The 24,860-nt window shown below is 43.3% G+C and overlaps 6 protein-coding genes across 6 annotated transcripts; 3 read left to right on the top strand and 3 right to left on the bottom strand.

Annotated features, from left to right (window-relative positions):
* Positions 1–217: 217 nt before the first annotated feature.
* On the top strand, positions 218–4,498 carry PHALS_01675 (atp-dependent rna; the record flags this gene model as incomplete). Its single annotated transcript, XM_024716110.1, has 1 exon — positions 218–4,498. The coding sequence occupies one exon, from the start codon at positions 218–220 to the stop codon at positions 4,496–4,498; it is 4,281 nt and encodes a 1,426-aa protein (XP_024581742.1).
* Positions 4,499–4,731: 233 nt separating this feature from the next.
* PHALS_01674 (adp-ribosylation factor) lies at positions 4,732–5,304 on the top strand (the record flags this gene model as incomplete). The annotated part of the gene is made up of 1 exon (XM_024716109.1): positions 4,732–5,304. The coding sequence occupies one exon, from the start codon at positions 4,732–4,734 to the stop codon at positions 5,302–5,304; it is 573 nt and encodes a 190-aa protein (XP_024581741.1).
* Positions 5,305–5,534: 230 nt separating this feature from the next.
* Positions 5,535–7,361, top strand: PHALS_01673 (hypothetical protein L917_04611; the record flags this gene model as incomplete). Its single annotated transcript, XM_024716108.1, has 1 exon — positions 5,535–7,361. The coding sequence occupies one exon, from the start codon at positions 5,535–5,537 to the stop codon at positions 7,359–7,361; it is 1,827 nt and encodes a 608-aa protein (XP_024581740.1).
* A 673-nt stretch (positions 7,362–8,034) lies between these two features.
* Positions 8,035–9,585, bottom strand: PHALS_01672 (Predicted sugar transporter; the record flags this gene model as incomplete). The annotated part of the gene is made up of 1 exon (XM_024716107.1): positions 8,035–9,585. The coding sequence occupies one exon, from the start codon at positions 9,583–9,585 to the stop codon at positions 8,035–8,037; it is 1,551 nt and encodes a 516-aa protein (XP_024581739.1).
* A 6,165-nt stretch (positions 9,586–15,750) lies between these two features.
* PHALS_01671 (uncharacterized protein) lies at positions 15,751–15,991 on the bottom strand (the record flags this gene model as incomplete). Its single annotated transcript, XM_024716106.1, has 2 exons — positions 15,751–15,833; positions 15,898–15,991. 2 exons carry the CDS (start codon positions 15,989–15,991, stop codon positions 15,751–15,753), a joined length of 177 nt encoding a protein of 58 aa, XP_024581738.1.
* A 1,144-nt stretch (positions 15,992–17,135) lies between these two features.
* On the bottom strand, positions 17,136–20,857 carry PHALS_01670 (WD40-repeat-containing domain; the record flags this gene model as incomplete). The annotated part of the gene is made up of 6 exons (XM_024716105.1): positions 17,136–17,145; positions 17,213–17,299; positions 17,360–18,706; positions 18,827–18,930; positions 18,993–19,040; positions 19,187–20,857. The coding sequence occupies 6 exons, from the start codon at positions 20,855–20,857 to the stop codon at positions 17,136–17,138; spliced, it is 3,267 nt and encodes a 1,088-aa protein (XP_024581737.1).
* Positions 20,858–24,860: the final 4,003 nt, after the last annotated feature.

The raw sequence follows: 24,860 nt of genomic DNA, 5'->3' as shown, positions 1-24,860 counted from the left end.
GTTGTGTGAAAAGTGCGTATTCGTCGATTTCGAGACAGTCAGTAATTGATCCTTGATTATTTTGCCATGCTGACGCTTAAAGTTAAAAGTTATCGGAATTAGAGATTGTGCTATTGCGACGTCTGTTTTCTAACCTTCTAAGTTTCGCTAAATGTACCAATGTGGTCATTCTTTTGGAGCAATTATCCCACAATGTATTGATTTTCATTCTTGTATTATGGGTCGTTCGCGTCAACCAGGCCACCGCCAGCGCGGGGCTGGCACCGTAAGCGTGTCTAAAGGAGACGCCGTACGTCAAGGTATACTATGTAAGGAATGGCAGCGCACGCCCATGCAGCTACTACAAGACTTTTGCCAGTCCAAAAAGCGTCGAAACGCTGTCTACACGCGAGCGAAAAGCAAGGACGCAGCCAAATTTCGAATGCGCTGCGTTTTACCGGATGCAAAAGACAGTAGCAAAGATTTAAACTTTCGCCCGGAGCAAGAATTTGATACACAGGATGATGCGAAACACTGTGCTGCTTTATTGGCGCTGAAACACGTTGAACCTTTGCAACCTTATGAGAGGAAGCTACCGGATCCGTATCGAGACTTGTGGCTGGCATTAAGCTCGCAAACGACTTTGAAAGAAAACGGAAACGCTAAAGGGGCGGCAATTGCAGTGAAAAGAGAGGAACAACCGGTAAGATTGGAGAAGAAAATGACGACAGTGGATTCGGAAGACGTGGATTTATGGGGTGAAGCCACTGAAGAAAAAAAGTTAGCGAAGAAAGCGAACGACAAGAAAATTATCTTGACGATGGACAGAAAATTTGCTTCTTATAAGGAATTTGAGACTGCGAAACAAGCACAGACTCAAGAAAAGAATAGAAAACAGCGGTCGAGAGAGAATCGAGAAAGAGCAAACATGCCAAAGCAAGTCATGATGAGTGCACAGTGCCGAGAAATGATCGAAAATGTACTGAAAAATATGGGTGAATTACCGAAGACTAGCAGAAACAAAGAATTACATGAAGATACTGTTGAACAAAGGAATTTTTTTAGAGAGATGGCAACAAAAAAATTGAAAGCGATTGGTTTCACCTCGATGCAGATTCAAAGTGCGATGCAAAACTTGTGTGACTTGGGTTTAGATGGAAGAAGTACTGAAGATGTACGCATGATTGCTATCTTTGATTGGCTTTGTTTGAACGTCCCTGAAGGCGAGTTGCCGAAAAAGTTTAATCCAGAGGGTACGCAGCTCGATGTGGTGCTATCAACGTCGGATATACCCCGCACATCTGTGTTAGTGCAGCGATTGATGAAGTTTGGTTATGACCGTCGCGATGCTGTGGCTGTTGCAAGTGAGTTTTTACAGGAAAACGCGTGCATGTGCGAAGAAGAAGTTAAGACGCCGTCAATGTTAACGCTATTTACATTGTTATCGAAGCTATTCCCCTATGTGAAAAGATACTTTAGCTTGAAGGAGGTAGACACAGTAATTGAGATGAGTGACGCGTTACTGGAACACCGCCAAAATGAGATCTTTGCGCTTGAGACAATTTATGAGGAGAAACTTCGAATAACGCCGCTTGACGATAATTCAAGCTCCCAGTTGCTTGAATTCGAGATGACAGACGCGCTTCGGCTGTATATTTTCTTGTCAGGCCCATCTAAGTATCCATTCGAGTTGCCGCTCGTCGCTTTGACGTCAAAAGAACCTCAACATCAACCACATTTACTTGCTGCATGTGGTGAAGCACTAAAAAAATGCGTTTCCACGATAGGTGAGCCCATGATCTACGACATATACGTTGCAATTGATACGTACATGCACGACCAAATAGGATTAACGATCAGTCCGGCCAGAATACAACTCATACGTACTAATGTGATTGAAGATGAGACTTCTGCGGAGCCTTTGCAAGCTGAACAAGACAGGTCAAAATCACGTAAATTCAAGCGTGGGCATGATAGAAATGACAAGCGAAAGGCACATTCTTCCAGTTCAAAGTGTCTTGATGTGGAAGCTACGCGTCGAATCAGTGAGAAACTCTTACAGCTAAGAAAAGATAAAGACAGTCAACAATCTTATCAGCAGATGCTAGCTGCTCGAGCAAAACTTCCTGCTAGCAAGGAAGAAAGTCAAGTGATCAAGTGTGTTAAAGAGAATCAAGTGGTGCTTATTTGTGGAGCTACTGGCTGTGGTAAAACGACACAGATTCCACAGTATATTTTGGATGAGTACATCAATCGTGGGGCGGGTGGTGAGTGCAACATTGTCTGCACACAGCCACGTCGTATTGCTGCAATAGGAGTGGCCACGCGTGTGGCACAGGAACGATGTGAAAATATTGCAGACGTTGTTGGATACCAGATTCGTATGGAAGCGAAAAAGTCTGTGAATACGCGACTGTTGTTCTGTACGACTGGTGTTCTCCTGCGACGTTTGCTGAACGACCGGCAGCTGTCAGGCGTGTCGCACGTGATTGTTGATGAAGTTCATGAACGCAATGTAGATACAGATTTTTTGTTGTCCATTCTTCGAGAATTGTTGCCCCAACGCCCCGAATTGCGCCTTATTCTCATGAGTGCTACTATGGACTCTAACCTTTTCGTCAAGTACTTTACATCAACGCCAAGTTCGCCGTGCCCCGTGCTGGAAATTCCTGGCTTTACATATCCAGTCGAACTTAAATTCTTAGGGGACATTCTTGAGCAAACGCAGTACAAAGTGCCAAATTGTTTGTTAAAAGCTCACAAGAAACAAGACGATAAAGGGAATACGATGGAGCTCCAGTCACTGACCAAAATGACATATGAGGAGATCGCAACGCGCGTGGACGATAGCAAAATAGATTTTGATCTGATCGTTCATTTAGTGCGTTACCTTTGTTCTCAGAAGTCAGAAAGCAAAGTTGATGATGGTGCAATTCTTATCTTCATGCCAGGAACTGCTGAAATCAAGCGAGTTATTGAGATGCTCACGCATGGAAACAATGGGTTTTCATCTAAGGTCTGGGCTTTGCCTTTGCACGGCTCACTTTCAGGAGCAGATCAGGCGATGGTCTTCAGATCTGCTCCGCCTGGCAAGACAAAAGTAATTGTGAGTACGAATATCGCTGAAACTTCAATCACTATCAATGATATCACAGCCGTCATTGACTGCGGAAAGGTAAAGGAAATGGTGTACGATAGTCGTGCTCGACGCTCGCAATTGTTAGACTGTTGGGCATCTCGTGCTGCATGCGACCAGCGGAAAGGACGAGCAGGGCGTGTGCAGGCTGGCACCTGCTATCGATTGTTTTCAACTAAGCGTTTTGCCTCCATGGACGCTCAATTGTCTGCCGAAATTCATCGCGTCTCGTTAGAGCAGCTCTGTTTGCAAATAAAAAAGCTCGAACTTGGCTCGATTAAGGGCTTTCTTGCCAATGCGATCGAACCGCCTAATAACGACTCGATTGATTCAGCGATACGAGAACTGGTCGATATTGCTGCGTTTGAAATGGTAGGGAAAAATCTCAAGAATGAAAGCAATAACGATTTACAAGTCGTGTTGACACCGTTGGGCAAGCACTTAGCAATGTTGCCACTGGATGCTCGTATTGGCAAGTTTCTTGTATACGGATCAATTCTCCGTTGTGTTGAGCCTGTCGCGATCATTGCTTCCTGTATTTCGAGCCGAAATCCGTTTGTGATGAGTACATCTGATCCCCAAATACGTGTGAACCAAAATGCATTAAAGAAGGAGCTGGGAGGAAGTTGGAAGAGTGATCACTTGTTGCTATGGAAGTTGGTAGAGCGCTACGCGCCTTTACGTGGACAGAAGATGAAGCGAGATTTCTGTCGCGAAGCTGGGCTTTCGTATGACACTATGGAGTCAATTGTTGAATTAAAACATCAATATCTACAGCAATTAGATAACATCGGATTCTATGAATCCTCTCGTGCTGTTCTTTACAATGCAAATGCAAACGCGCCTCGCATGATCAAAGCAGCACTTTGTGCGGGTCTGTACGCAAACGTCGTACAAGTTGTATACCCGGAACAAAAGTACTTTCAAGCTGCACACGGTGTCGTTGAAGAGGATCACAATGCTAAACAGATCAGATATTATGTACGATCAGTTACGGAGGCTAATCAGCGCGAGCGTGTGTTCTTGCATCCATCGTCGTGCAACTTTAGTCAAAACAATTACGATTCACCTTGGCTTTTGTACACCGAGTTGGTACAAACATCGAAGATTTTTGTACGTGAATGTACGATGGTCAATACGTACGCCTTGTTATTGTTTGGAGGCCACTTAGAAGTGACTCACGAGAAAAATCTGCTGACGCTGGATGGTTGGATTCACTTTAACGCTGTGGCTCGTATTGGTGTCCTCATAAAGAAGATTCGTCAACATTTGGATCGCCTCTTGTTAGATAAAATTGCTAATCCAAGTATTGAGATTGCACAGAGTGAATTGGTAACTGCCATTAGTCACTTGCTCACGAGTGAAGGAATGTACGCGGCGTAGAGTCTTCGTCTCGCATTTTTGGGATTTTATCGAATTTTACTCTAAGAACACATAATAAAAGGGGAGATAACGTTCTTCTATCTTAGCTCTGTGATTGAGTGGTTTTCTTCTATACAAATTAGAAGACAACAAAGCTACTTCGACGACCAACACTCCTTCTTTCGTTTCAAAGTCTTCACCTACTTTAAAATTTTCTTTCAAGTGCACCCAACAATTTCAAGTCTTTTCTCCCAATGGGCAATATTTTCTCCTTCTCACTCCAGACGCTGTACGGCAGCCTGACCTCATACTTTGGCAACCGTGAAAGTCGCATCACGATCATTGGCCTCGATGCCGCTGGCAAGACCACGTTACTTTATAAGATCAAGTTGGGTGAGCGGATCAACACCATTCCGACTATCGGTTTTAACGTCGAGACTTTTGAATATGAAAACATTACATTTACAGCTTGGGACATTGGAGGCCAGGAAAAGATTCGGTCGTTGTGGCAACATTACATCAGCAACAATGAAGCCGTTATTTTTGTTGTTGATGCAGCGGATCTTGAGCGGATTGATGAGGCCAAGCAGGCGCTGCACTTGATCTTTGAGGCCGAAGAGCTTGCCAACTCGAAGCTTCTGATTTATGCTAATAAGCAGGATCAGCCTTGCGCTCTTACGGCCGAAGAACTTCGAGAAAGAATGGAGCTGGCCGACTTGACCACTGACGCTACTTTTGTGCAGCCATGTGTTGCAACTACCGGAGATGGAATCTACGAGGGTCTTGACTGGCTGGTTAAAGCCATCACGGGCCAGCTGTCCACGTAGCTGCCGGTAGGATGTAGTGGATGTTGTAGTGATCGTACATGTCCTGTATTTACTTCCACAGACAAGTGATCAAGTGGCAGTTTATATATTATATCTCACAAGTTGTCAGTTTTTCTTAATATAAAATTTGACAATGCAAAAAATAAGTTGCACATTAAGTGGCATCTGCTCTAATTTCCTTTTTTAAGAGTTACGAAAATATCACGGTTGAAGTATCGATTGATTAAATAATGAGCTGGCGCACTGACGAGCAGTGGCTAGCCGAAGCTCAGCAATGGGCAGATTGGGACGTTAATGCTACTACTAAGGCACAAGTGCAACACCTGGTAGCAATTAAAAATGTGTCTCGTATTCGCGAGCTGTTTAGTAATCGTGTTACGTTCGGCACCGCCGGTTTACGCGCTGTGATGGGTCCAGGACCCGCGAGCATGAACGACCTCGTGGTCATTCAAACATCACAAGGAATTTGCAAATATCTTACCCAACAGTTTGGTGTTAGAGCCAAGCAAATGGGGATAGCTCTGGGTTATGACCATCGTCAACAAGGTTCATTGAGTTCCCGACGCTTTGCTGAGCTTACAGCCTCAGTCTGTCTGTATAGTGGCTTTAAGATTTATCTATACGACGATTATGTGGCTACGCCCTTGGTCCCGTTTTGTATCGAGCAAAAAGGTTGTGCGGCCGGAGTGATGGTCACGGCATCTCATAACCCCAAGGCTGATAACGGCTACAAAGTGTATTGGAATAATGGAAGCCAAATCATTCCACCGCATGATGAGGGGATTGCTCTTCAAATTATGTCCAACCTTGCTCCTTGGAGATTACATAATGACTCGCTTGAATCACTTCGAACGATCTTCCCCGAACTGCTGTGTAATCCCACCGAGGAGCTGATGAAATGCTATTTTGAAAAGGCTAGCGCCAATCTCTGTCGCTTTCCACAGGCCAACGCTGATACTGAGTTGAAAATTGCTTACACGGCCATGCATGGTGTTGGTCACGCTTTTACTAGTCGCTGTTTTGAGGCTTTTGGCCACAAAAAGTATATTCCCGTTCAAGCTCAATTATTACCAGACCCCGAATTTCCAACTGTTGCATTTCCGAACCCTGAAGAAGGCAAAGGAGCGTTGCAACTTGCAATTGAAACTGCCGAAACCAGCGGAGCAAGCTTGATCTTAGCCAATGATCCGGATGCCGATCGTCTAGCAGCAGCTGAACGCGATTCGACCTCTCTGTCTGGTTGGCGTATTTTCACAGGAAATGAGATTGGAGTTCTCTTAGGATGTTGGGAGTTGGAGCAGTATTTACGTCTTCATCCAGGCTGTAACCGCTCCCAACTGTACTTCATTGCATCGACTGTGTCATCAAAAATGTTGCGAGCTGTTGCGAATGCGGAGGGCGTAAGCTTCGAAGAAACGCTGACTGGATTTAAATGGATGGGCAACAAAACAGCCGCGTTGCGTGAAAATGGAAAGACGGTTTTATTTGCATTTGAAGAAGCAATCGGATTTTGCCTCGGTGATCTTGTTAAAGACAAAGACGGTGTTGTTGCGGCTGCTGTGTTTGCTGAAATTGCAGTGCATTTGCACGCCAAAGGGATGACGGTTAGCCAACACCTTCAAACGTTGTACGAACGCCACGGACACTTTGTGACGCACAATCACTATGTGAAATGCAACGATCCTGAAAAGATTCGGTCTATCTTCGCACGTTTACGCAATAATGGTGAGTATTGGCAGAGCTGCGGCGACTTTGCAATTACTGGTGTGCGGGACCTTACGACGGGGTATGATAGTTCTCAACCTGATAAACGCGCAGTGCTTCCTGTAAGCGACTCAACTGAGATGATTACGTACACTTTTGCTAATGGATGTATCGCCACATTGCGAACTAGTGGCACAGAGCCAAAGCTGAAATACTATGTAGAACTCGCTGGTCGCGTGGGTCAGACTCGTGAAGAAGTCACGAGTGAACTGGAAAAACAGGTTAAGCAAATTCTCGAGCTAATGTTGCAGCCGATTAAAAACAGACTCGAGCTCCCATCAACATCCGAATAATTACATCTTTATTCACATAAAGAGATGCGTCCACGTCTTTTGATGAAATAACGATAATGGTAGCCTTGTCTGCAGTTGCTCGAGTGCGTGAGGTGTTACGAAACATGCAGATTAAAATGAGATAAGCTTGCCCATACTGCAAAGTGCGTTTGAATAAATGCAATTGTTAGTTTTAAATTAGTCATGGATGTCCAATTTGAGGTGCAAACCTTTCTTGCACACTTCTAACTTTTCAGCGCTCGAGAGATAATTGCTAGAATCAGCAGTCTAAACAAGCTGTCTAGACAGGATGCAAAATTAATACAAATATACTATGGCCAATGGAGAACAGCTTTCATATCTAGAAAGCGTGTCCGGGGATTATGTAAAGGTGGAGCATTTCAATAAAATTTTAGCAGTCCCAACTCTGGAAGTGACGTGTTGCATTCATGGGCGTTGCTGCACGCTATACCTGGTGGAGCATTGATACCATTCTTGGTGAAATTTGATGAATGTAAATATTTCGATTTCGACTTGATCAATGTGATAGATTGAGACAATGTATTTTATATAAGAAGATATGTCGTTAAAGGTGATGGATGTCATGATAAGACCATCTAGTATTGAGTGATTTACGACCCGACATAGCAAAATGCAGCTCACCACCTTCGCCTACACAAATGTGCAGATGTTTTCATTGTTGAACCGAACCGTAGCCATCCAATTTAGGCGGACTGTGCACAAGAAAAGTATCAAGTTCGTCTGATGTACTGCTGGACGCACTTTTCGCGTTACGCCGCCTCATGCCGCTTGATCTCTCACAGTGTGTCATAAATACGACCGTGCAGAGTCCGACGAAAGCAGCAAGAGAAGGGAGAATACAATACACCTGTCGCAAGAGCTCTCCATCTTTTTCTGGATAATCTTGAAGGTGTTGACGCATGTTTTGAATAATAAGAATGATCATGCCGTTTGAGATTTTGTCCGTAAAGCTCATGGACCCATATACAAAGGCTCCACTTTCAACGTTTTTTCCTACCAAATCTCCCGTCAGACACACTGAAGTGACCATGATGATAGAATTACCCATGCCCAATACGATCGAGAACAGATATATCCATTTTGCTGTCTCAGGAGCGAGAAAATATGAGAGTACGAGCGCTACCACGATCAATCCAGCACCCAAAGCAAACGATCCCATACGTCCAAGCGATTCGTTTAAATATCGAAGGAAAAATGTAGCTGTGAAGCCAGACAGATATACCAAAAGCGGTACGATGGCGATGGACATAGCTGACATTTGAAGAGTCACAATTAAGTAAAAAGAGATAAAAACCTGCGTGATGTTCACCACAAGCCTCGTGCACATGTAGACCAGCCCGACCTGGTAAAACATACCCACTTTGAACCAACATCTCCAAGTCATGTGGTCATATGGCATGTCTGATTTCACCACCTCCATATTTTGAGCATAAATACTTTCTTCGGAATTGTAAGTATTGGGTCCTTGACCCTCAAGATCCGCCACTACTGGACTCGTAGCCAAAATGTCACTTGCATTGATTTCTTTCGCGAACCCCTTCATTTTTTCCGGCGTTCCTGCTAAGAATGCCACAGTAGACATTCCTCCAATGATTAACGAAAGATACGCCAAAAGTGTGAATTTCTCGGCATCGGGCTCTCCAAACGGTTCCACAAATTTCAAAAGCACTAAGAAGGCACAAAATACCATCACATTTGACAGAATCGTAAATGCGTATCTCGTGCTGTTAAGAATACAGCGAACGTTATCATCATTTGATAACTCAGGCACCAATGCCATATGGGAGACTTGCACTGTGGCCCATCCCACATTAAAGATGCTAGCAGCTACACTGTAATATACGAGCATTACAGTTCGACTGGGTGAGGCTGAAAACCAGCGTGGAACACAAGCTCCGAAGACGAAAAAGAAGCAGAGAATGACTAACACTGAACCAATAGCTAGCCACAATTTGCGACGACCTAAGCCAAGCCATGGTAGACCTGACGACTTGTCTGAGAAGACTCCGACCAATGGAGTAGCGAGACCATCGGCGATCTGACCACAGAACATCACGATAGCTGAGTCTACCGGTGACATTCCCACAGCATGTAATAGAAATACGAGAAGATATGAGAACCATGTGGATGCACACATGTCGTTAAGCACATGACCGACGCCATAAGCGAGGTAGCGCATCGGTGTCCACTTAATGTTGGTCATGATATCAAGAGAGAGAAGAGCGTGTGCCGTTGTGGATATATAGTCCACATGTATGGTACATGTACATGAAAGATAATTTTGGATCCTATAAGTAGTTTGTATCCTTTTTCGTCCACCGCAAAGGCTTTAATAAAATTGTTCTCGGTGGGTTAGCTCTTCTCCATGGTTTCTGTAAACAAAAGAAAATTCTTTATGCCTACCTCATTAACATTTATTCTTTCTCGACTCGTCTGATGCATTGGTCCAAGGAAACGGCTACAATTTCTTCTGTTTTGCTGGATATTACACATCGCAACCGTGTTCTAGTGAACATACACACAGTAAACATCAGGCCTTCTTAAATGTGGCATATACCTATGTTGAAAAAAGCCGATTAGAATTGGTAAAGTTGGCAATTGTATCAAAATGTCCTACGTCAAACTACTTTGCTTGCATCACTTCCTCAAGTGATAAGTTATTACGATACTGAGAAATCAGACCCGACAGATGAATTTGGAGAAATAGAAGCAAAGTAACCTGCAAACGATTGCAATATGCTAAGCGACCTTTCGTGATTGCCCAGCCATTTTTCAAGTTTGTCGCCTGTCGATACTCTGAATATAAGGATCGATCGTATTCATAAGTGAGGTGTAGCACAGCATGTTCAGCCTTTAGCTTCGATACTGCAGAGCGCCCCCAAACGATTTCCAACTGTGTGCGATGCTCTAGCAATACCGTACCGAGATGCAGGCCACGGATTCGGCAAAGCTGGTGAGACAGTAACTCGGATGCCTCGTTTGAATCAGGTTGGCTGCAGAATGGTGAACGGGAAAAGACTTCATCAATGAACCTCGATTTAGGTCAGATTTACCAACATCTGAACTAGTCTCCGGATTTCAGCACTCTAATTAATACACTGGCCTGCAAAGCTTTAATTCTGATTTTGATGTGATACACGAACGCCGAAATAGCTGAAATTGCAAGCCAATACCAAGACGGAGCTAGCTATTGTGATGAAGCTAAACACGAGACACACTCGATGTGTTGAAGAAACCAAAGTCAACGAAAATGCAACGACCTTCTTAAATTCTAAATATTTCTTAGTAAGCTGCAGGTTGATTGCAACAATATTCGCTGTAAGCCAGTCATTCCTAGCTCTTTGCGTACCTTGACAGACCAAATTATATGCCGAAATGAGAGCTTGTTAAAAATATTGTATGAAGTCCTTGATATCCAATAATCGTACCATACTTAAAGGACGAAAGTGATCGATCTTGGCAAAATCCCAATTTGATTATTGGAATTTGGTTAAGCCACGTAGACATTTCTTAAGGTATCTTTATCAACAGTAAGTTGATAGGATCCTTCAAATAATCATGCATTATGTTGACGAAAGAAAATTTATTTACACCAAACAGATTATTTCCTTCGGCGTCAAGACTGTTACAAATTTTCCACTGGAATTTGTGCTGGTCTGTATGATGCTTAAGCTCATGCTCTAGGCGAAATGATTCTTATCTCTTCAAATTCACCGCTTCTCACCAACGACAGCCACCTGCAACCAAAAAAGGTATAATCTTAGCAGCAAACAGAAAGGATACGCTGGGGAACTTCGTCGACTTGCGTTAATTTAGACCATAGTGGAGCGGATACTTATTTTGGAAAGAAGTTCGACTCCGTCGGCAACATGGGATTGACTAGTAATCACTAAATTAATAGAAACCACATTCAAGAATTATAGATTATCATCGATTTTTTTGGAATTAATATTGGTAGCTTCGTATTTATATATAGAACACATGGACCTTACACAATTGCCATTAGTCTCCCTCGTGCTTAAAGATAAGCTCAGGAGTACAGAGAACGGCTGTAGTGACTTTCCGAGTCTTGACCCAACACCCTCGGCATCTTAATTTTGTACATCCTAGCTCTCAGGTTTGACATCGTGCACGCTGCGCATGACGCTTAATCTTATTTCAGATGAAGACACTGATCTTATGACGAAGTGATGTCTGCGAACTGTATAGTATTGACAGCTCATCCAAAGGACCAATTGCACTTCAGGGCGGTGTCAAATGATCACGGGGATTGTTCATGAAAAATGGGTAGGAGTCTGTATAGACATGGGCATATGTTGTTCAACGCAGACTTCACGCGCAAGTGCTCTGGAGATAGATATCGTCACGTGATAGACGCGATCCGTCTGGCTATCTTTATGCGCATAGTCAGTAGCTGTCATGTTCAATTTGTTGCCTAGCTCTTCTGAACAATGTTTGCCAAGACTTGTCGTAAATTGCAAATCCAAATCCCATATATTGGCACATCAATAGTCATGCTGATAACAGCGAGATGGACCATTTTGTCCAAAGGGTCTACAAAGACCACAGTGCCAATATTACCGGATTCACCTTTCTTAAGACCAAACAAATAAGTCTATACAGACCGACTATCAACATTTTAGCAAAACCGCCAGGCTGATCAAAGGCGTTAAGATCATTAGCCCGTTGGCACGTTTCACACGTGCGATCATATGGGCTTACCCACATATACATGTTGGGCCACCAGTACATTATCTCGAGTATAATGTATTCTCTACTCCAAGTCGGCTGCGCAGAGTAACGCATTCTTGCTCGCTGAATACTCCAGCCATCTCACCAAGAACTCATTTAGACCGCGGCTGTTCCTCTCCAGCACCGCGTTCTCGAGAACCTCATCTCGATGTACAACTAAACGTTGCGGATCAAGTAGGACGGTCCTGTGATACTACAAGCCTTAAATTAGAATCAACGAGGCAAAAGCTTCGATAATTGACAGAGAACTTGCAAGCTTTCCACCAAAAATCTTTTCAGCAGTGCAGCACATGTTGCGTCTGAACCAGACGCTGTACGATTTGCCTTTGCAATTGGCAACGTCACTTTTGTGACGAGCGATGCATAAGTGCATCCGCCACCACATTAAGTCAGACATGGCGACTGCGTCACTGCGTACAACGACGCGATATCTGCATGGATCAGAATGGATTAAAGCCAAAACGTTTTCTTACTAAAATCGACAGGATCATTCTTCAGTGCAATTAACTTTTTGTCTTATCTGGGCGATATATATTTACTCAAGACGAAGATACTAATACGCAATTACCAATGCAGGTTCTTTGACGTCTGCGTCGAGTCAAGTTTCAGAAAAACGATGAATTGCCAGAGACTACATTGAATGGCCGATCTGGATCGGAATAACCGGATTTGCGCCAAATGTGAGGCTTTCTATCACAACATTCAAATCATCACATCTGCGGCAGTCTTCAGCATTATTTGACTTCATTTTTACCGAGACTGGTGAGGGCCCGTGCCATATCAGTATACTTGTGCTAGTTGGTGGTCACGACAAGCTACTTCATCAAATCTCTCTATAGTAGAGGTACTAAAAATCCTACGATAGCCTTCGAATTTCGAGATTGCTTCGCTTGATATGCTTTTCCGTGAAAGCTTCAGAACAGGGAGTTTTGAGGGTACCGAAACTACACTTGACTACGTTGGCAGCCAGTGAAGCGCATATGCTCAAGTAATTGTATTCCGACTTTCTACACATCACATCCAACCCCGTGTACAATGTATTACTGTATCGTTAAAGACGTTTGTGCATTAGCACAATACAGTCGATATAGCTGCATCACCAGCCGGCGATACGACTGGTATTGCTGGTGTGTCAGACAGACTTTATGGTATAGACAGTCATCCCCCGAATCACCCCACTCGAATTACTCAACGCAGAGAGGGGTATTGCTGCCCTGCATGAGAAATTGATAGATCCGTCAGCTAAGCGAAAGGCCATCAACATGTTGCAATTGATCATACTCGTCTGTGCTCCCACCGACGGGCGTTGGGGCATCCTTGGAAATGTCTCAACACTGCATACTTCAAGCGAATTAGTGTCTTCAGACAAGCGATTACCACTTATATTCCGATTGGTCGGTTCCCTGAGCCCACCAGGACCAACAATAAAGATAAGTTGTCTAAACCTGTCTAGTCCTAGAGTGAAAAATTGCGCTCCATTCTCAGGTAGCTTACATTCTTTTCGTAGCAGAGTCACCAGATTGACTAAATTTGCTACTACAGTGCTCCGTGCACCTTGCACGAAGAAATCTCTGACTCTAGTGGTCTGCGTATAAAGTTAAACAATGCTTTGATCGTACCCTGCGCCCAGGAGCAGTTTCAAGAGCCTATAAAGTAATTAAATACTTATTTTGCTTTCAGGATCGAAAGTGGTATTTCATCAGTATTACGTTACTTGAAGTCAGATCATCAGCCCTATGTGCTTCAGAGAGTCTCCCACGTCTTTAATGCCTTAGTACTTCGGCGCTTTGCGCAATTACACAATTTGTGGTTATTGTACAATCGTATAAAAGAATAATTATACAGAATTGTATTTGCACGTACACATCAAAACAATACGTTCCTTCAATCTTTGCAGCATCTCATGCTTTGGTAAGTTGGTCTTGTTTTGAAGCCAACTCGATGCAGAAAACTTGTTTTAAATGCATCACGAGAATTTGAAGGCCCATAACCAACAAAAGATGCACTACGGCTACCCTTCTACCAAAACCTTAACATCGACTTTTGCCTTGGACTTTGCAGGACCAAGTATGAGATGAAGCTCGAATTGGACATCTGGTTCCGTAAGGCCATAAAATAGGTGACCTCATGAGCTTTCGTCACTAAGTTCGCGAATTTCGCCCGCGCTTAGTCTCAATAGTTTGGTTCTTATGGCGGTACGGATGCATTCAGCCGCTACTTCTCTAGGCGCAAGCGTTTATTGTGTCAAATTGTGAACTGAGGGGCACAAGCGCTCTCAGTGCGACAATTGATCAAGTGTTGCACTCCTCGCTTGGACAAAACCTCTCTGCTGCGCCGAAGTGTGCGACTTCTAATGTTTCGACCTTAAATTCACGACATGATTTCGCTTGGAGCGACTGCATCAAATTTCGCTGCGAGTTTTGCGCATTAAGACGGTCAATGTTGGCTTGCTCAGTTAGCGACAGCTAATTAATAAAAATCAGTTTCCCCCGCGAGCTCCATGGCGAGATGTCGTGCCACTATCAGCCGTGGAGAACGGGCATAGAAAGCACAGCTTGTGCAGGTGCGAGGTGGAGTGTAGAGAGCACCTCGCTGTTAGAGTATTGTTGTATATTAGAATGACTCGGCCGTATGGATCTCGATAAGCACACATGGGGTGAGCAAAAACTCGATGACTCATTGTAAATGCTCTATTCAAAATACCGCTGACATCTCTCCGACCATAGATTGCGAGTCATCAACCGCGAGAAGTCCGCCTATCATGGCCACATACGCATCAAAAGATCATGTTGTAAATTATCTTTAATGCGGTTAAGACTGGCATCAGAATGAGTAAAGATCGAAACATAACTTGTTTTTAGTGATTCCCCAAGTATCTTGCTCCAAGTGTGCGGTCTTGTGATAAAAACATGATTATGACTTAAATGGAGTTTTCAGTGGAGAGGGTTTGGAGGCGTGCATGTGTTTTGCAGTGCATCTAAGTATGACATATCGTTTGTTGGCCTTTAGGTGAAGCTTAGAAACACAGAAGCCAGGAAACATGATGAAGTGTCAGGATTGTACTCAAGGTGAGAGGCGTCTATGAGACACGTGGACTGCTACCTCACACTACGCGATACAAAGTTTTAATAAGATAGATAGGAACGTTTCAAGCAAAACAAACAATCACGCATCTGTAATGAGAGTAAATTTAGTGCTATTTATTCTAGAAGCTTTCCCCGGACGTTAGCTCTTAGAGTAAAAGTTTTCTCCCTGCGAGTTGCCCAGCAAATTATTTGTAGATGGAACAACTCTTCAACCTTTTGATTCTTATTTGCACAGCTTATTATCACTTTCTTTTTTCTCATGGTTGTGCTTAGGAAGCTTGTACCCGGTTTTTTCATGACCTTGTGATGCGTGAATCGGGGACTGTTTGGTCAACGGCTCAGTGTTTAACCACTGCACCAGGGGGGAACCCCCAACCTGTTTAGCTCCGTTAAAAGTTTGTCTATTTTATAGTTTTATAGACGTTATGATTACGTAATTTTATCTAGCTGCTATATACACAATAAAGTATATACTTTTATATACACTTTAATGATAGGTGATGAAAAGAAGTTATGGGTACAATAATGGATCAGAGCGACAGCAACGTATCCGACATCAAACTCATGCTTTCTATGGAAGTTGCGATCGCAAACCGCATGAGACATCTCGGCTCTGATAAAAATCAAAAGTTAGTGGTTAGCTCGTTTTGACCGTATCTGCGAGAAACATCACTTACTGCGGCGATGTTGCCGCGATAGTGCAGTAGATACTTTTGTCGACGTCCACGTAGTAATGTACGTCTTCATGTACCACACACTCGTTACGTGCATATTTAAAGTCAGAAAAAGTAAATGTACCAGATTATACAGGGTCGTTATCCCTTAGATAATGAATATACAAACGATGTTTACGATTTTGCGCCGAGTCACATCGCAAAGTTTAGCCATGGCTTCGACGTAAGTCTAAAAAAGCTTCTGACAGCAGTATCACTGTATATTTGCTTCATGCGGGTAGAGAATTGCTGTAACGGGGTAGCTCGTACCCTTGTATGAAGGGGTGGGTCACACGATATGGTGTGTCCACACAATGACGTGGGCACACCTTAACAAGAAGTTACTACGTGGCTATATTTTCAGTAGTTACGCATTTAAATTAGGTTTTACTGTCTAACTAGGAAAACCTATATATTTAAGATACAGGCGGCTTTGCCGTAAATAAAACAAAGAATAACAGTTTACATTTTGAGCGGAAGAGTTTATTTGCCTTGAATTAAGGTTGTGGTTACTGTTGTAGATAGCCGATTGCGATCCGCTACACTCGTACAGGTTCTAGTAAAGAACGTAAGGTCATCGACCTTGGCTTAGCTTCCTCTAAGCGAAAGAGCTACGGCAGCCCGCTGCAGTTGCAATTCGTGTTAATTAATTTGAAGGATGCACTGTAACAAGAATGAGAAAATGGACTGATATTTGTGCTTTCTGATAGCCTGATTGTAGCCTCATCACAGAGTTGCTATATACACTTCAGCCATCATCTTAGAGCCCGAATACTGTTCCCATAAATCTAGTAAGCACTCTTAGATTGTTGAGGAAGTAAGTAAGCCTTTGGTATGAGAAAACAAAGCGAACAGCAGCTAATGTTCACATTTCACTTTAGTCCGATAAATCTAAAAACGACTTCTATCACGCAATGCTTGGCATATATATAACGTATACGCTGGGCGAGCGAGAGGCCGGTCGTGAAGTTAGCTATACAGTCGCGTTTGCGTGCGCATCGATTAAATACCTTCTACGAAGAATTGTTCAGTAGAAGCCCAATCCTCCTCGAGAGAAAAGGTATCAGTACTGCTTGTGTATACGTCATGACGCGCTTACCCGGCGTTGATTATCCAATGCATGTGACAGCTTCATCATAAGCAGCTGTCGCCTTAAATTGATGCGTCTAGTCGTCTGCAAAAGTCATTACACTGTTGATGCGTTATCGCAGACTACAATTTAAAAGAAAGTGTTTTATCATTAAAATAATGAATCAGTAATAACGAATGCTACAAGCACCTCTGATTGCCGTGAGATAATTGTGCTCTTATGGATGGGTATCTTTTGCAAGTCTCGTAATAGTGAAGCTTTACTGTCAATATGTGCCTATAAATTCAACTTAATGCACCCCCAGTCGTCAACCGCCTTTCACAACTTTTGTGTCACCAACATAAAGAATAGCTGCTTTGATAGTCAACAAGTGCATCTTCGCGATGCATCTTGCGAAATTTCAAGAGAAAGAGCGCTCTCGCTTGATCAAAGTCGTTGTTCTTTTTGACAAAAATGCTTTTTTCTGCTTTCAAATTGTCTGAAATGTGATGAAGAAGAGTTTTCAAAGACAGAATGCCAAGTTTGTTTTTGAAATTCACGTCACAGAAATTAAAAATACTTGACTTCATTGCTTTAGCAAGTCGAGGAATTGCGAGAAGAGCGATATGTCCAAGAACGTCTATCATATTTTCGCACTTGATCTCCAACGGGTACGATTTTAAGCTCCGGCAATAGATAGCAGCTATTGATTCTTTTTTTACAAGCTGAAATTCGGGATATTCTTCTTTTTGATCTTGCCTTCTGCGACAATGATGCATAAATAATCTGCACACCTCAGTCGAGGTAATGGGTACAGTTGTCGGGATCACCTCACGAAGAAAGCGCTGAAACTCTTGATAACCCAAGACGCTGCGTCGATGAGCAAACCCAACGTCCAAGCTGTACGACGTAGCAAGACATTGAATCGTTTTCGAAAACTGTTGAGCGATCAATTTTACTTTATTTGATTCCAAAATCTCATCCATTTGATCCCACGACAAGGATTCAGAGCCAGGAGCAAGCTGATCTTTTGCATAAAATGGTATGATGAAATCAATCACAAGGTTTTCAAATGACTGCTCCTTCGTTGCCGTATCTGGATGCATGAAAAACGCAACATCCATCAGTGCATCCAAGAACTCATCAAAATTGATACCAGCACTTGCATTTCCATTATTATTGACATTCGACTGAGCGGCTTGAAAAGCCAAAGCCACGCGTTGATCAAAAACCAGTTTCTTTTCTTGCTGAAAAATCGTTCTTGCGGTACTTTTCTGCAAGAGTATCTTGAACTGGTAACTAGTTATTCGGAGTGAGCACCTTTGACGATTTTGCAAAGCATGAAACACGAAGAGATTGAAGAGCTGGTCATACATTCGAAAATATTCCGACGTTTTCATGGCTTTTCTTATTGCACTTGGTGGTTGACATTCATTTTGCCTAAGCTGCAACGTTGCAGGGTGAAAATGCGCGAGCTCAAGCACTTTATTGTCTTGAAGAACATTGCCAAGTTCGTCACAAAGATCATATTTGAAAGGATCACATTGCCAATATCGACTCACGTCGTCCTTGAGTTGATTTACCAGATAGTCAAACGGGATCCATCCAATAAATTCTTGCTTTGTTTCAGATTTTGTACCATTGTCTATGCGTTTAGATGTATCGACTTTCTTCGGGACGACGACTACACGCACTTTTCTCATGCTTAAATGCGGCATGCAAAGATTAACCCGAAACTATCTATTTTTTACTGCATAAGATGAAACTGATAGTACTGCGATTTTGTCTCAACTATCTTGTTATTGTGAGAATTTTCTAGCTTACATTGGACATTTGAGTGTAATGGTTAGCACTCTGCCGGCGATCTGGGCTCCCTTCGAGAGATGCGACCTTTGAATTCGCTTCTGATCAAAGCACGATGGTTGCCGCTTTTACGGTGCATCAATATGTTAAGAAAAAAGGCTATAAAACTTGAGCTGATCTAACGTACATTAATAATTAGAGTGAGCGAGCTTTTGCCCGTTGCTCTTGCGCGATTCTTCGTTGCAACTCATCACTCAGAGAATGATATTGATCGCTACCATATTGTTCGAATTCAGACGTGTGGCTAGGATAGTCTCGATGATATTCAGAATTGTGATCGGGATACTTTCTATCCTTGTATTTCATATACCGTGAGCTAACCGAATCATACTTTAAAGTCCACGGGTTCACATTAGCTGGTTTCTTCCATTTGAGAAATACTTGAGCTCCGACAACTGCGATAACAATTACAATGCCAGGGAGATATAGTGTCCACTGGTAATCAAGCGTATCTCGTTCCTTTGGAAGAAGGCTGTAATATATAGTTAACATGTCTTGTCCTTCTTTATTTCTGCTGATGATAGTGAGGTAAGAGCCCGAATTTTCTTCGGAATACATCATTCTTGGAAACTTGTTTAAGTCACCCTGGGTCATATATAGCGGCTTGCGAAGGCGAATTGAGCACAATTGCACAAGCGAAATACCATTTTGAAGGATTCTAGAAATATTAAACACAACGATCTCGTCCTTCTCAGCTGCGATGACATAGGCTTCGGTCGTTACAAGCAAAACAGGAGCCTTGTATTCTGTGCTTTTTGTCACAAAAGATCGAGAGAGTAGTCGGCAAGCCAGTACTTCAGAAGTTGTACCAGCTATAGCGTAGACCAGAATCTCTCCTCGTTGAGTACCTACGTATATAATGTCTGGCTGCAATACATCAAAAGCTATGGACTCCACATTCGCTGATGATCCTGGACAAGTGTAGAAGACTGGGCTATGAGCGCGTGTTAAAATAGTAATCACAACGTTGGCCATATCGCTGAACGCTAAGCGATTTCTGTTTATCTCTACTACGGATATTGATGCATTTGTCTGGAACTTGTGCAAACTGGTCCCATTTAACGCTCGAAAGTCAATCGTTCCGTCAATTTGTGCAACCGCTAAAATTAGTTGACGGGAAGATCGGGTGATCGATAATCCAGATACTTTATATGGCAATTGATAATTACGAAATCTACTGACACTTAACAAGAATTCAGGCTCACCCGCATATGTAACCATTGGCTCTTGATTATCACCAACACTTCCGTTCTTATCAGTGAGCTGAAGCTCGTAGATACCAATTTCTGAAGTCTCAAATGTCACAACAAGACACGGCTGGTCATCCTGCCATTCAAGGAATATTTGCTCAACCATTCGCATTTTTGTATCCAGTCGCACCATCTCCTTCATGCGCGACGTATAAAACACAATGAAACCATTTTTGTACGCAAGTGCAATCAAGTGCATTGTACCCATGACTGTACTTGTCATACCAATCACTTCTGTCTCCATAGTGATCGACGCTTTCTCGACAAAATATGTATCAAATGTTGATACTGCTTCAGTCTCTCCAATCACATCATTCAACTTTTGCTCAATAAATTCCACGACATTTGCACTCTCTTTTTTCAACTCCTCTACATCTTGATGTAGTTGCGCTTCTTGCTCGTGCAGCCAGAGACTACGCATTTTCTGCAATACCTGAAGCTTCTTTTCTTGGAGTTTGATCATCTGGTCGACAGTCGCCAGTTCTCGCTGCAGCATTGTTATCACTGAATCTTCGTTAGATTTAACGACATCATCAATCTTTATGTTCTCACGAACGCGTTTAAGGTCGAAATCAGTTTCTTCACTAACATGCACTCGAGAATCAACACTATCAGCGACCCGATTGTCGACAGCTACAAATCCATCAGTATCCAGCACGATCTCAATGTCGCTTCCTCCATATACGAAAGAACAATAGAATACTCCGTAGAGCCCAATAAGCAGATGAACACTGACAAGCATAGCGTCGTTTGAAGATAATAAATGCGCCAGATTTGAGAATATTGGCTCTTCTTAAAAATATAACGTTTAAATGACAAATGTTTCTAAATGATCTGCGACTTGTCGTGATTTTGTAGTGTAATTATCGCTTATATATAGATGCCACCTTAAGAATGCTTTTGAGGCTCTTTTTATTGATGTCAATTTCGAGAGAGGCATGTCGAGTGGTTTGTATTTCTGACAAAAAAGACATCGTGTAAATGTGCTTCGGCTGGCAAAATTTCATCAAGATGAAATGCCAAAGCGCACATTAACATGTATAGCGTATCGGGTGCAGCTACCTTGTGTAACACTATTTATCAATTCAGAGTGGTCGGAAAAAAGAACCCACCCCACACAATGCGCTAAGTAGATCCGTTCAAGCTAGCTTATTTTGCTTATTTACAGTACTTGAGAATAAAAGACCCGTCCTGTGTTGATGGCATTTAATGACACAAGCTTTTATCCTACTGGAGCATTGGCATCACGTGAACCGCCTCTGCAAGAAAACAGGGACGCTGTTGGCATGGGCATAGATCCGCGACACCTTCGGTAGGGTATAGTTGACAATGATATTGTTAGAGTACACCAGACAATGATATTATTGAGAGCCTTGAAAATCGAATTGAAGGTGAGCTGCGGTTTCTCAGTTAAGCTTGAAACGACGACTGACTCCGAGAGAGTCAGATGTGAGCGTGCTTTCAGAGAAAATTGCTGTTTGCTAGATTTTTCAGTGAGTAAGTTATTGAGCGACTGTGTCTTGCGGTATTTATGCCTGGGAGCCAAATTCGAGCAGATATTTAAAGAATAGTTCATACTTGACGTGGTGTGACATATAACTGAGCCAGCGACACCGTGTGCAGCAATGAATTCTATTGGATTCGTGGCGCAAAAAGGTTCTTACTCGTAGTTGGTATATAGGAGTACACCCTATAATGTAGGCGAGTCGCTGGATTTGACGTCTTTCCGTGAGGTTATGAGTGCAAGTAATTGCCGGGGGGATTACCGAGCTCATGGTAGTACTGGAGGAGAAATCCAGCGCATCTACCGTCATGTAATAAATTTATTGAAATCCCTCGCAAAGTATTGAACTGCGAAGAGTGGATCGGAAAATCCTCGATCAATCAACGAGTATCTTCTATATATAATTAGTTGAGGGTATACGACAGCGTGGTGACAGGAAACATGCCAGGAGCGCGCCCTCGCATCGGGGTGTGCGTAATTATATTTGACAATTATTTTTGCCACGCATCAATGGCCATTACCAAGGGAACAGTGTGGTGTTATAGACACTGTCTCCCGAAGCAAAAAGAAAATTTGGTGAGACATAGGTACATATTAACACTCTGTGTCAGGAAGGCAAACGAGATGTGGCGAATTACACATACTATATACAACATATATTCCGGCGCAAACGTTAACGCATAAAGAAAAGTGCTGCGGAACATTATGGTCACTTGAACCTTGGACATACCCCTTTCATTGCAGCGAGTATTTTAAGCGAGATGCCGTAAAGGGACTATATTTGCTTTATGGACTGTCTTACGTACCAGCAAAGTTTAGTCGTCTCATGACGCATGCTTAAATCACATTTGCTAAAAAGTGAGGACCGCGCTGCTCAAACCTACCTCTCGTACTGTAAGAATGACGAGAAAGGGTGCGTCAGGTTGCAAAGATTTACAGCGCTACGACAATCTTGCAGCGGCAAGATCTCAATTCGGTGACTCATCCAACACTTTCACGTAAAAAGTTTTCAATCACTCCTGTGGTAGACCAACCGTCTCACTATCCAATCAGCACTTGATAGCAGCTAATTTTTGTCTCAGCGGATTAATTCTCCACAACAGAAGATGGTTAAAACGGTGTCGTCTTCAACAGAACGCTTTGCAGCCAATAGGCTCGTGAAAGCGGGGTCGCTGTACAAGTTGAAATGTATCGACATTCCAATATCGATGGAATAAGGGGCCCAATCCGAGTATATAGATGATATTGTAAATCGCATGTAGATGTTTTTACCATGCTGTATATACCATACACATGTTTTGGGACCATTTCGTTCGCGGTCACTTTACGGAAGTGATTCTGAGCAAATTCATTTTATGTAATTACGCGTTAGATTATTTCATGTCTCTCGCGATCTGAAGTGGAAATACATTACTTAGGGCCACTAAGGCAATCACACTTTGAACAAAGTTTGCCGAAACTTAGGTGTAAGGTGCGGAGCTCTATCTGACTAAATGATCACCGACAAGCTATGCTAGCCGATCCTCTATGTCATGGTGAGCAGCGGGCGGAGTCATCGTACTCAATTAATTTACAAACGACAGCAATGCCAATATTACCAGTGCAGCTTGCGGAAGTCACAATATAAAGTCCACACACAGGGAGAGTCATACAGAATTCTGTGCTATAGAACCTCATCGTGAAGTACCACGGATTAAAGCGTTTCGATTAAATTAAAACTTCAATCTTGCAAACATTGGGACAAAAAAACAGCGCTACTGAACGCTTTAGCAGTGTTACAAATGTTGTGCCTGGCTCGTGTGCCGTCATATCCCGAATCGCCTCTTCGAAGCGAAACGTCGGCACTCTGAAGTGCGACAGTTAATCATTTGGGCGATGAAGGCCACATTCGCCATCACGTTATGTCAGCCTAGCTTATGCAAACCTCGAAGGCACACTCAGCCAGAAATGATAATAACCTTGCTATACTTTGTGAGATACATGGCGATGATGTCGCCGTGCGCAAAGCCGCATGACCTTGATAGATCACAAACTGCTTCAAGCCTAGCAAGAATGCCGTCACTTAACGGGTACACACTTGTAGTAGTTCCATATCACGAGCTGGCTGACTTTTATCTGTTGCATTAATTTGGCCAAGTTAAAATTCAATAACACGCTCTTCGCAGCTGGGCTGCCGTGGCTCTTTCGCTTAGAGGAAGCTAAGCTAAGGTCGATGACCTTACATCTATATTTGAGCCGGTTCGAGTGTGGCGGGCAGCAATCCGCTTACTCCAAGAGTAACCACAGCCTGAACTCAAGGCAAAATAGATATTTCATCCAAAATGCAAACTGTATTTCTTCGATTGATTTGCGGCAAAGCCGCATATATCTGAATCTTTAGGTTTCCCTAAGAAAATAGTAAGGCTTCTAAAATGCATGACTACTGTAACTCCATTTTGTGGTCAAATCATCGTGTGACCCTATCATACTAGGGTACGTGTAACTCCGTTACAATCTTCCCCGTCAAAATTGGGAGCACCCGCAATTGACATTGAACTGTCGCCTCGTACGAGGCTCGCGTGTCTAAGACACCTCTACGCCTCCTGGACCTTCTGCACGCATTCTCTGCTCGATGAGCCCTGTGTCTAGGACACAAAAGACGCTCAAGTTTAATGGTAGCAAGAGCGCCTGCGGACAGACCCCTTCTTCATCTTCTGCACGCGGTGCAAATTTGGACAGCACGTCTGCGGCTTCAAGGGAAGCGCATTACAAACCCTCGGCAACCAAGCACCGCGCACCGCGCCCACCACGGGCGACGGATTATCTCTTTTAGGATTCGGAGGAAGTCGACCACGAGTCGGATACTCCTTTCCGAATATGTAAAGAAGAGGAGGGTGAGGTGCGCCAGCGGCGCGACGTGAACCCGCTCGAACTTTGCGGACACCGTGACCCTCTCGACTTCCGGAGGAAGTGGCATAATTACCAATCGCTTCGACGAGGCACAGAAGCAGCACATGAAGACTGCCCGCATGGCGGCAATCATGCGCTAGCATCCACAGTCGGTCCTAGATCCTCGTTTGGAATATGGCTTTCGCTCGGTGGACCCCGCTGCAAAAAGGGAGGACGCGATCTATCAATTGTTGGGCGTCAACTTGGTGAATCCCCCGGCCACTACACAAGATGAGCTTGACCAACGAAGAGCTATCCGAGCTCGCATTTTGGCATCTCACGAAATCCCGCTGGATACCTACCGCGCTCGACT

Source organism: Plasmopara halstedii (assembly GCF_900000015.1).
Source record: "Plasmopara halstedii genome assembly, contig: Scaffold_1583, whole genome shotgun sequence".
NCBI lineage: Eukaryota > Oomycota > Peronosporomycetes > Peronosporales > Peronosporaceae > Plasmopara > Plasmopara halstedii.
The sequence above is the reverse complement of the archived record's forward strand: the minus strand, read 5'-3'. Positions and strand labels throughout refer to the sequence as shown.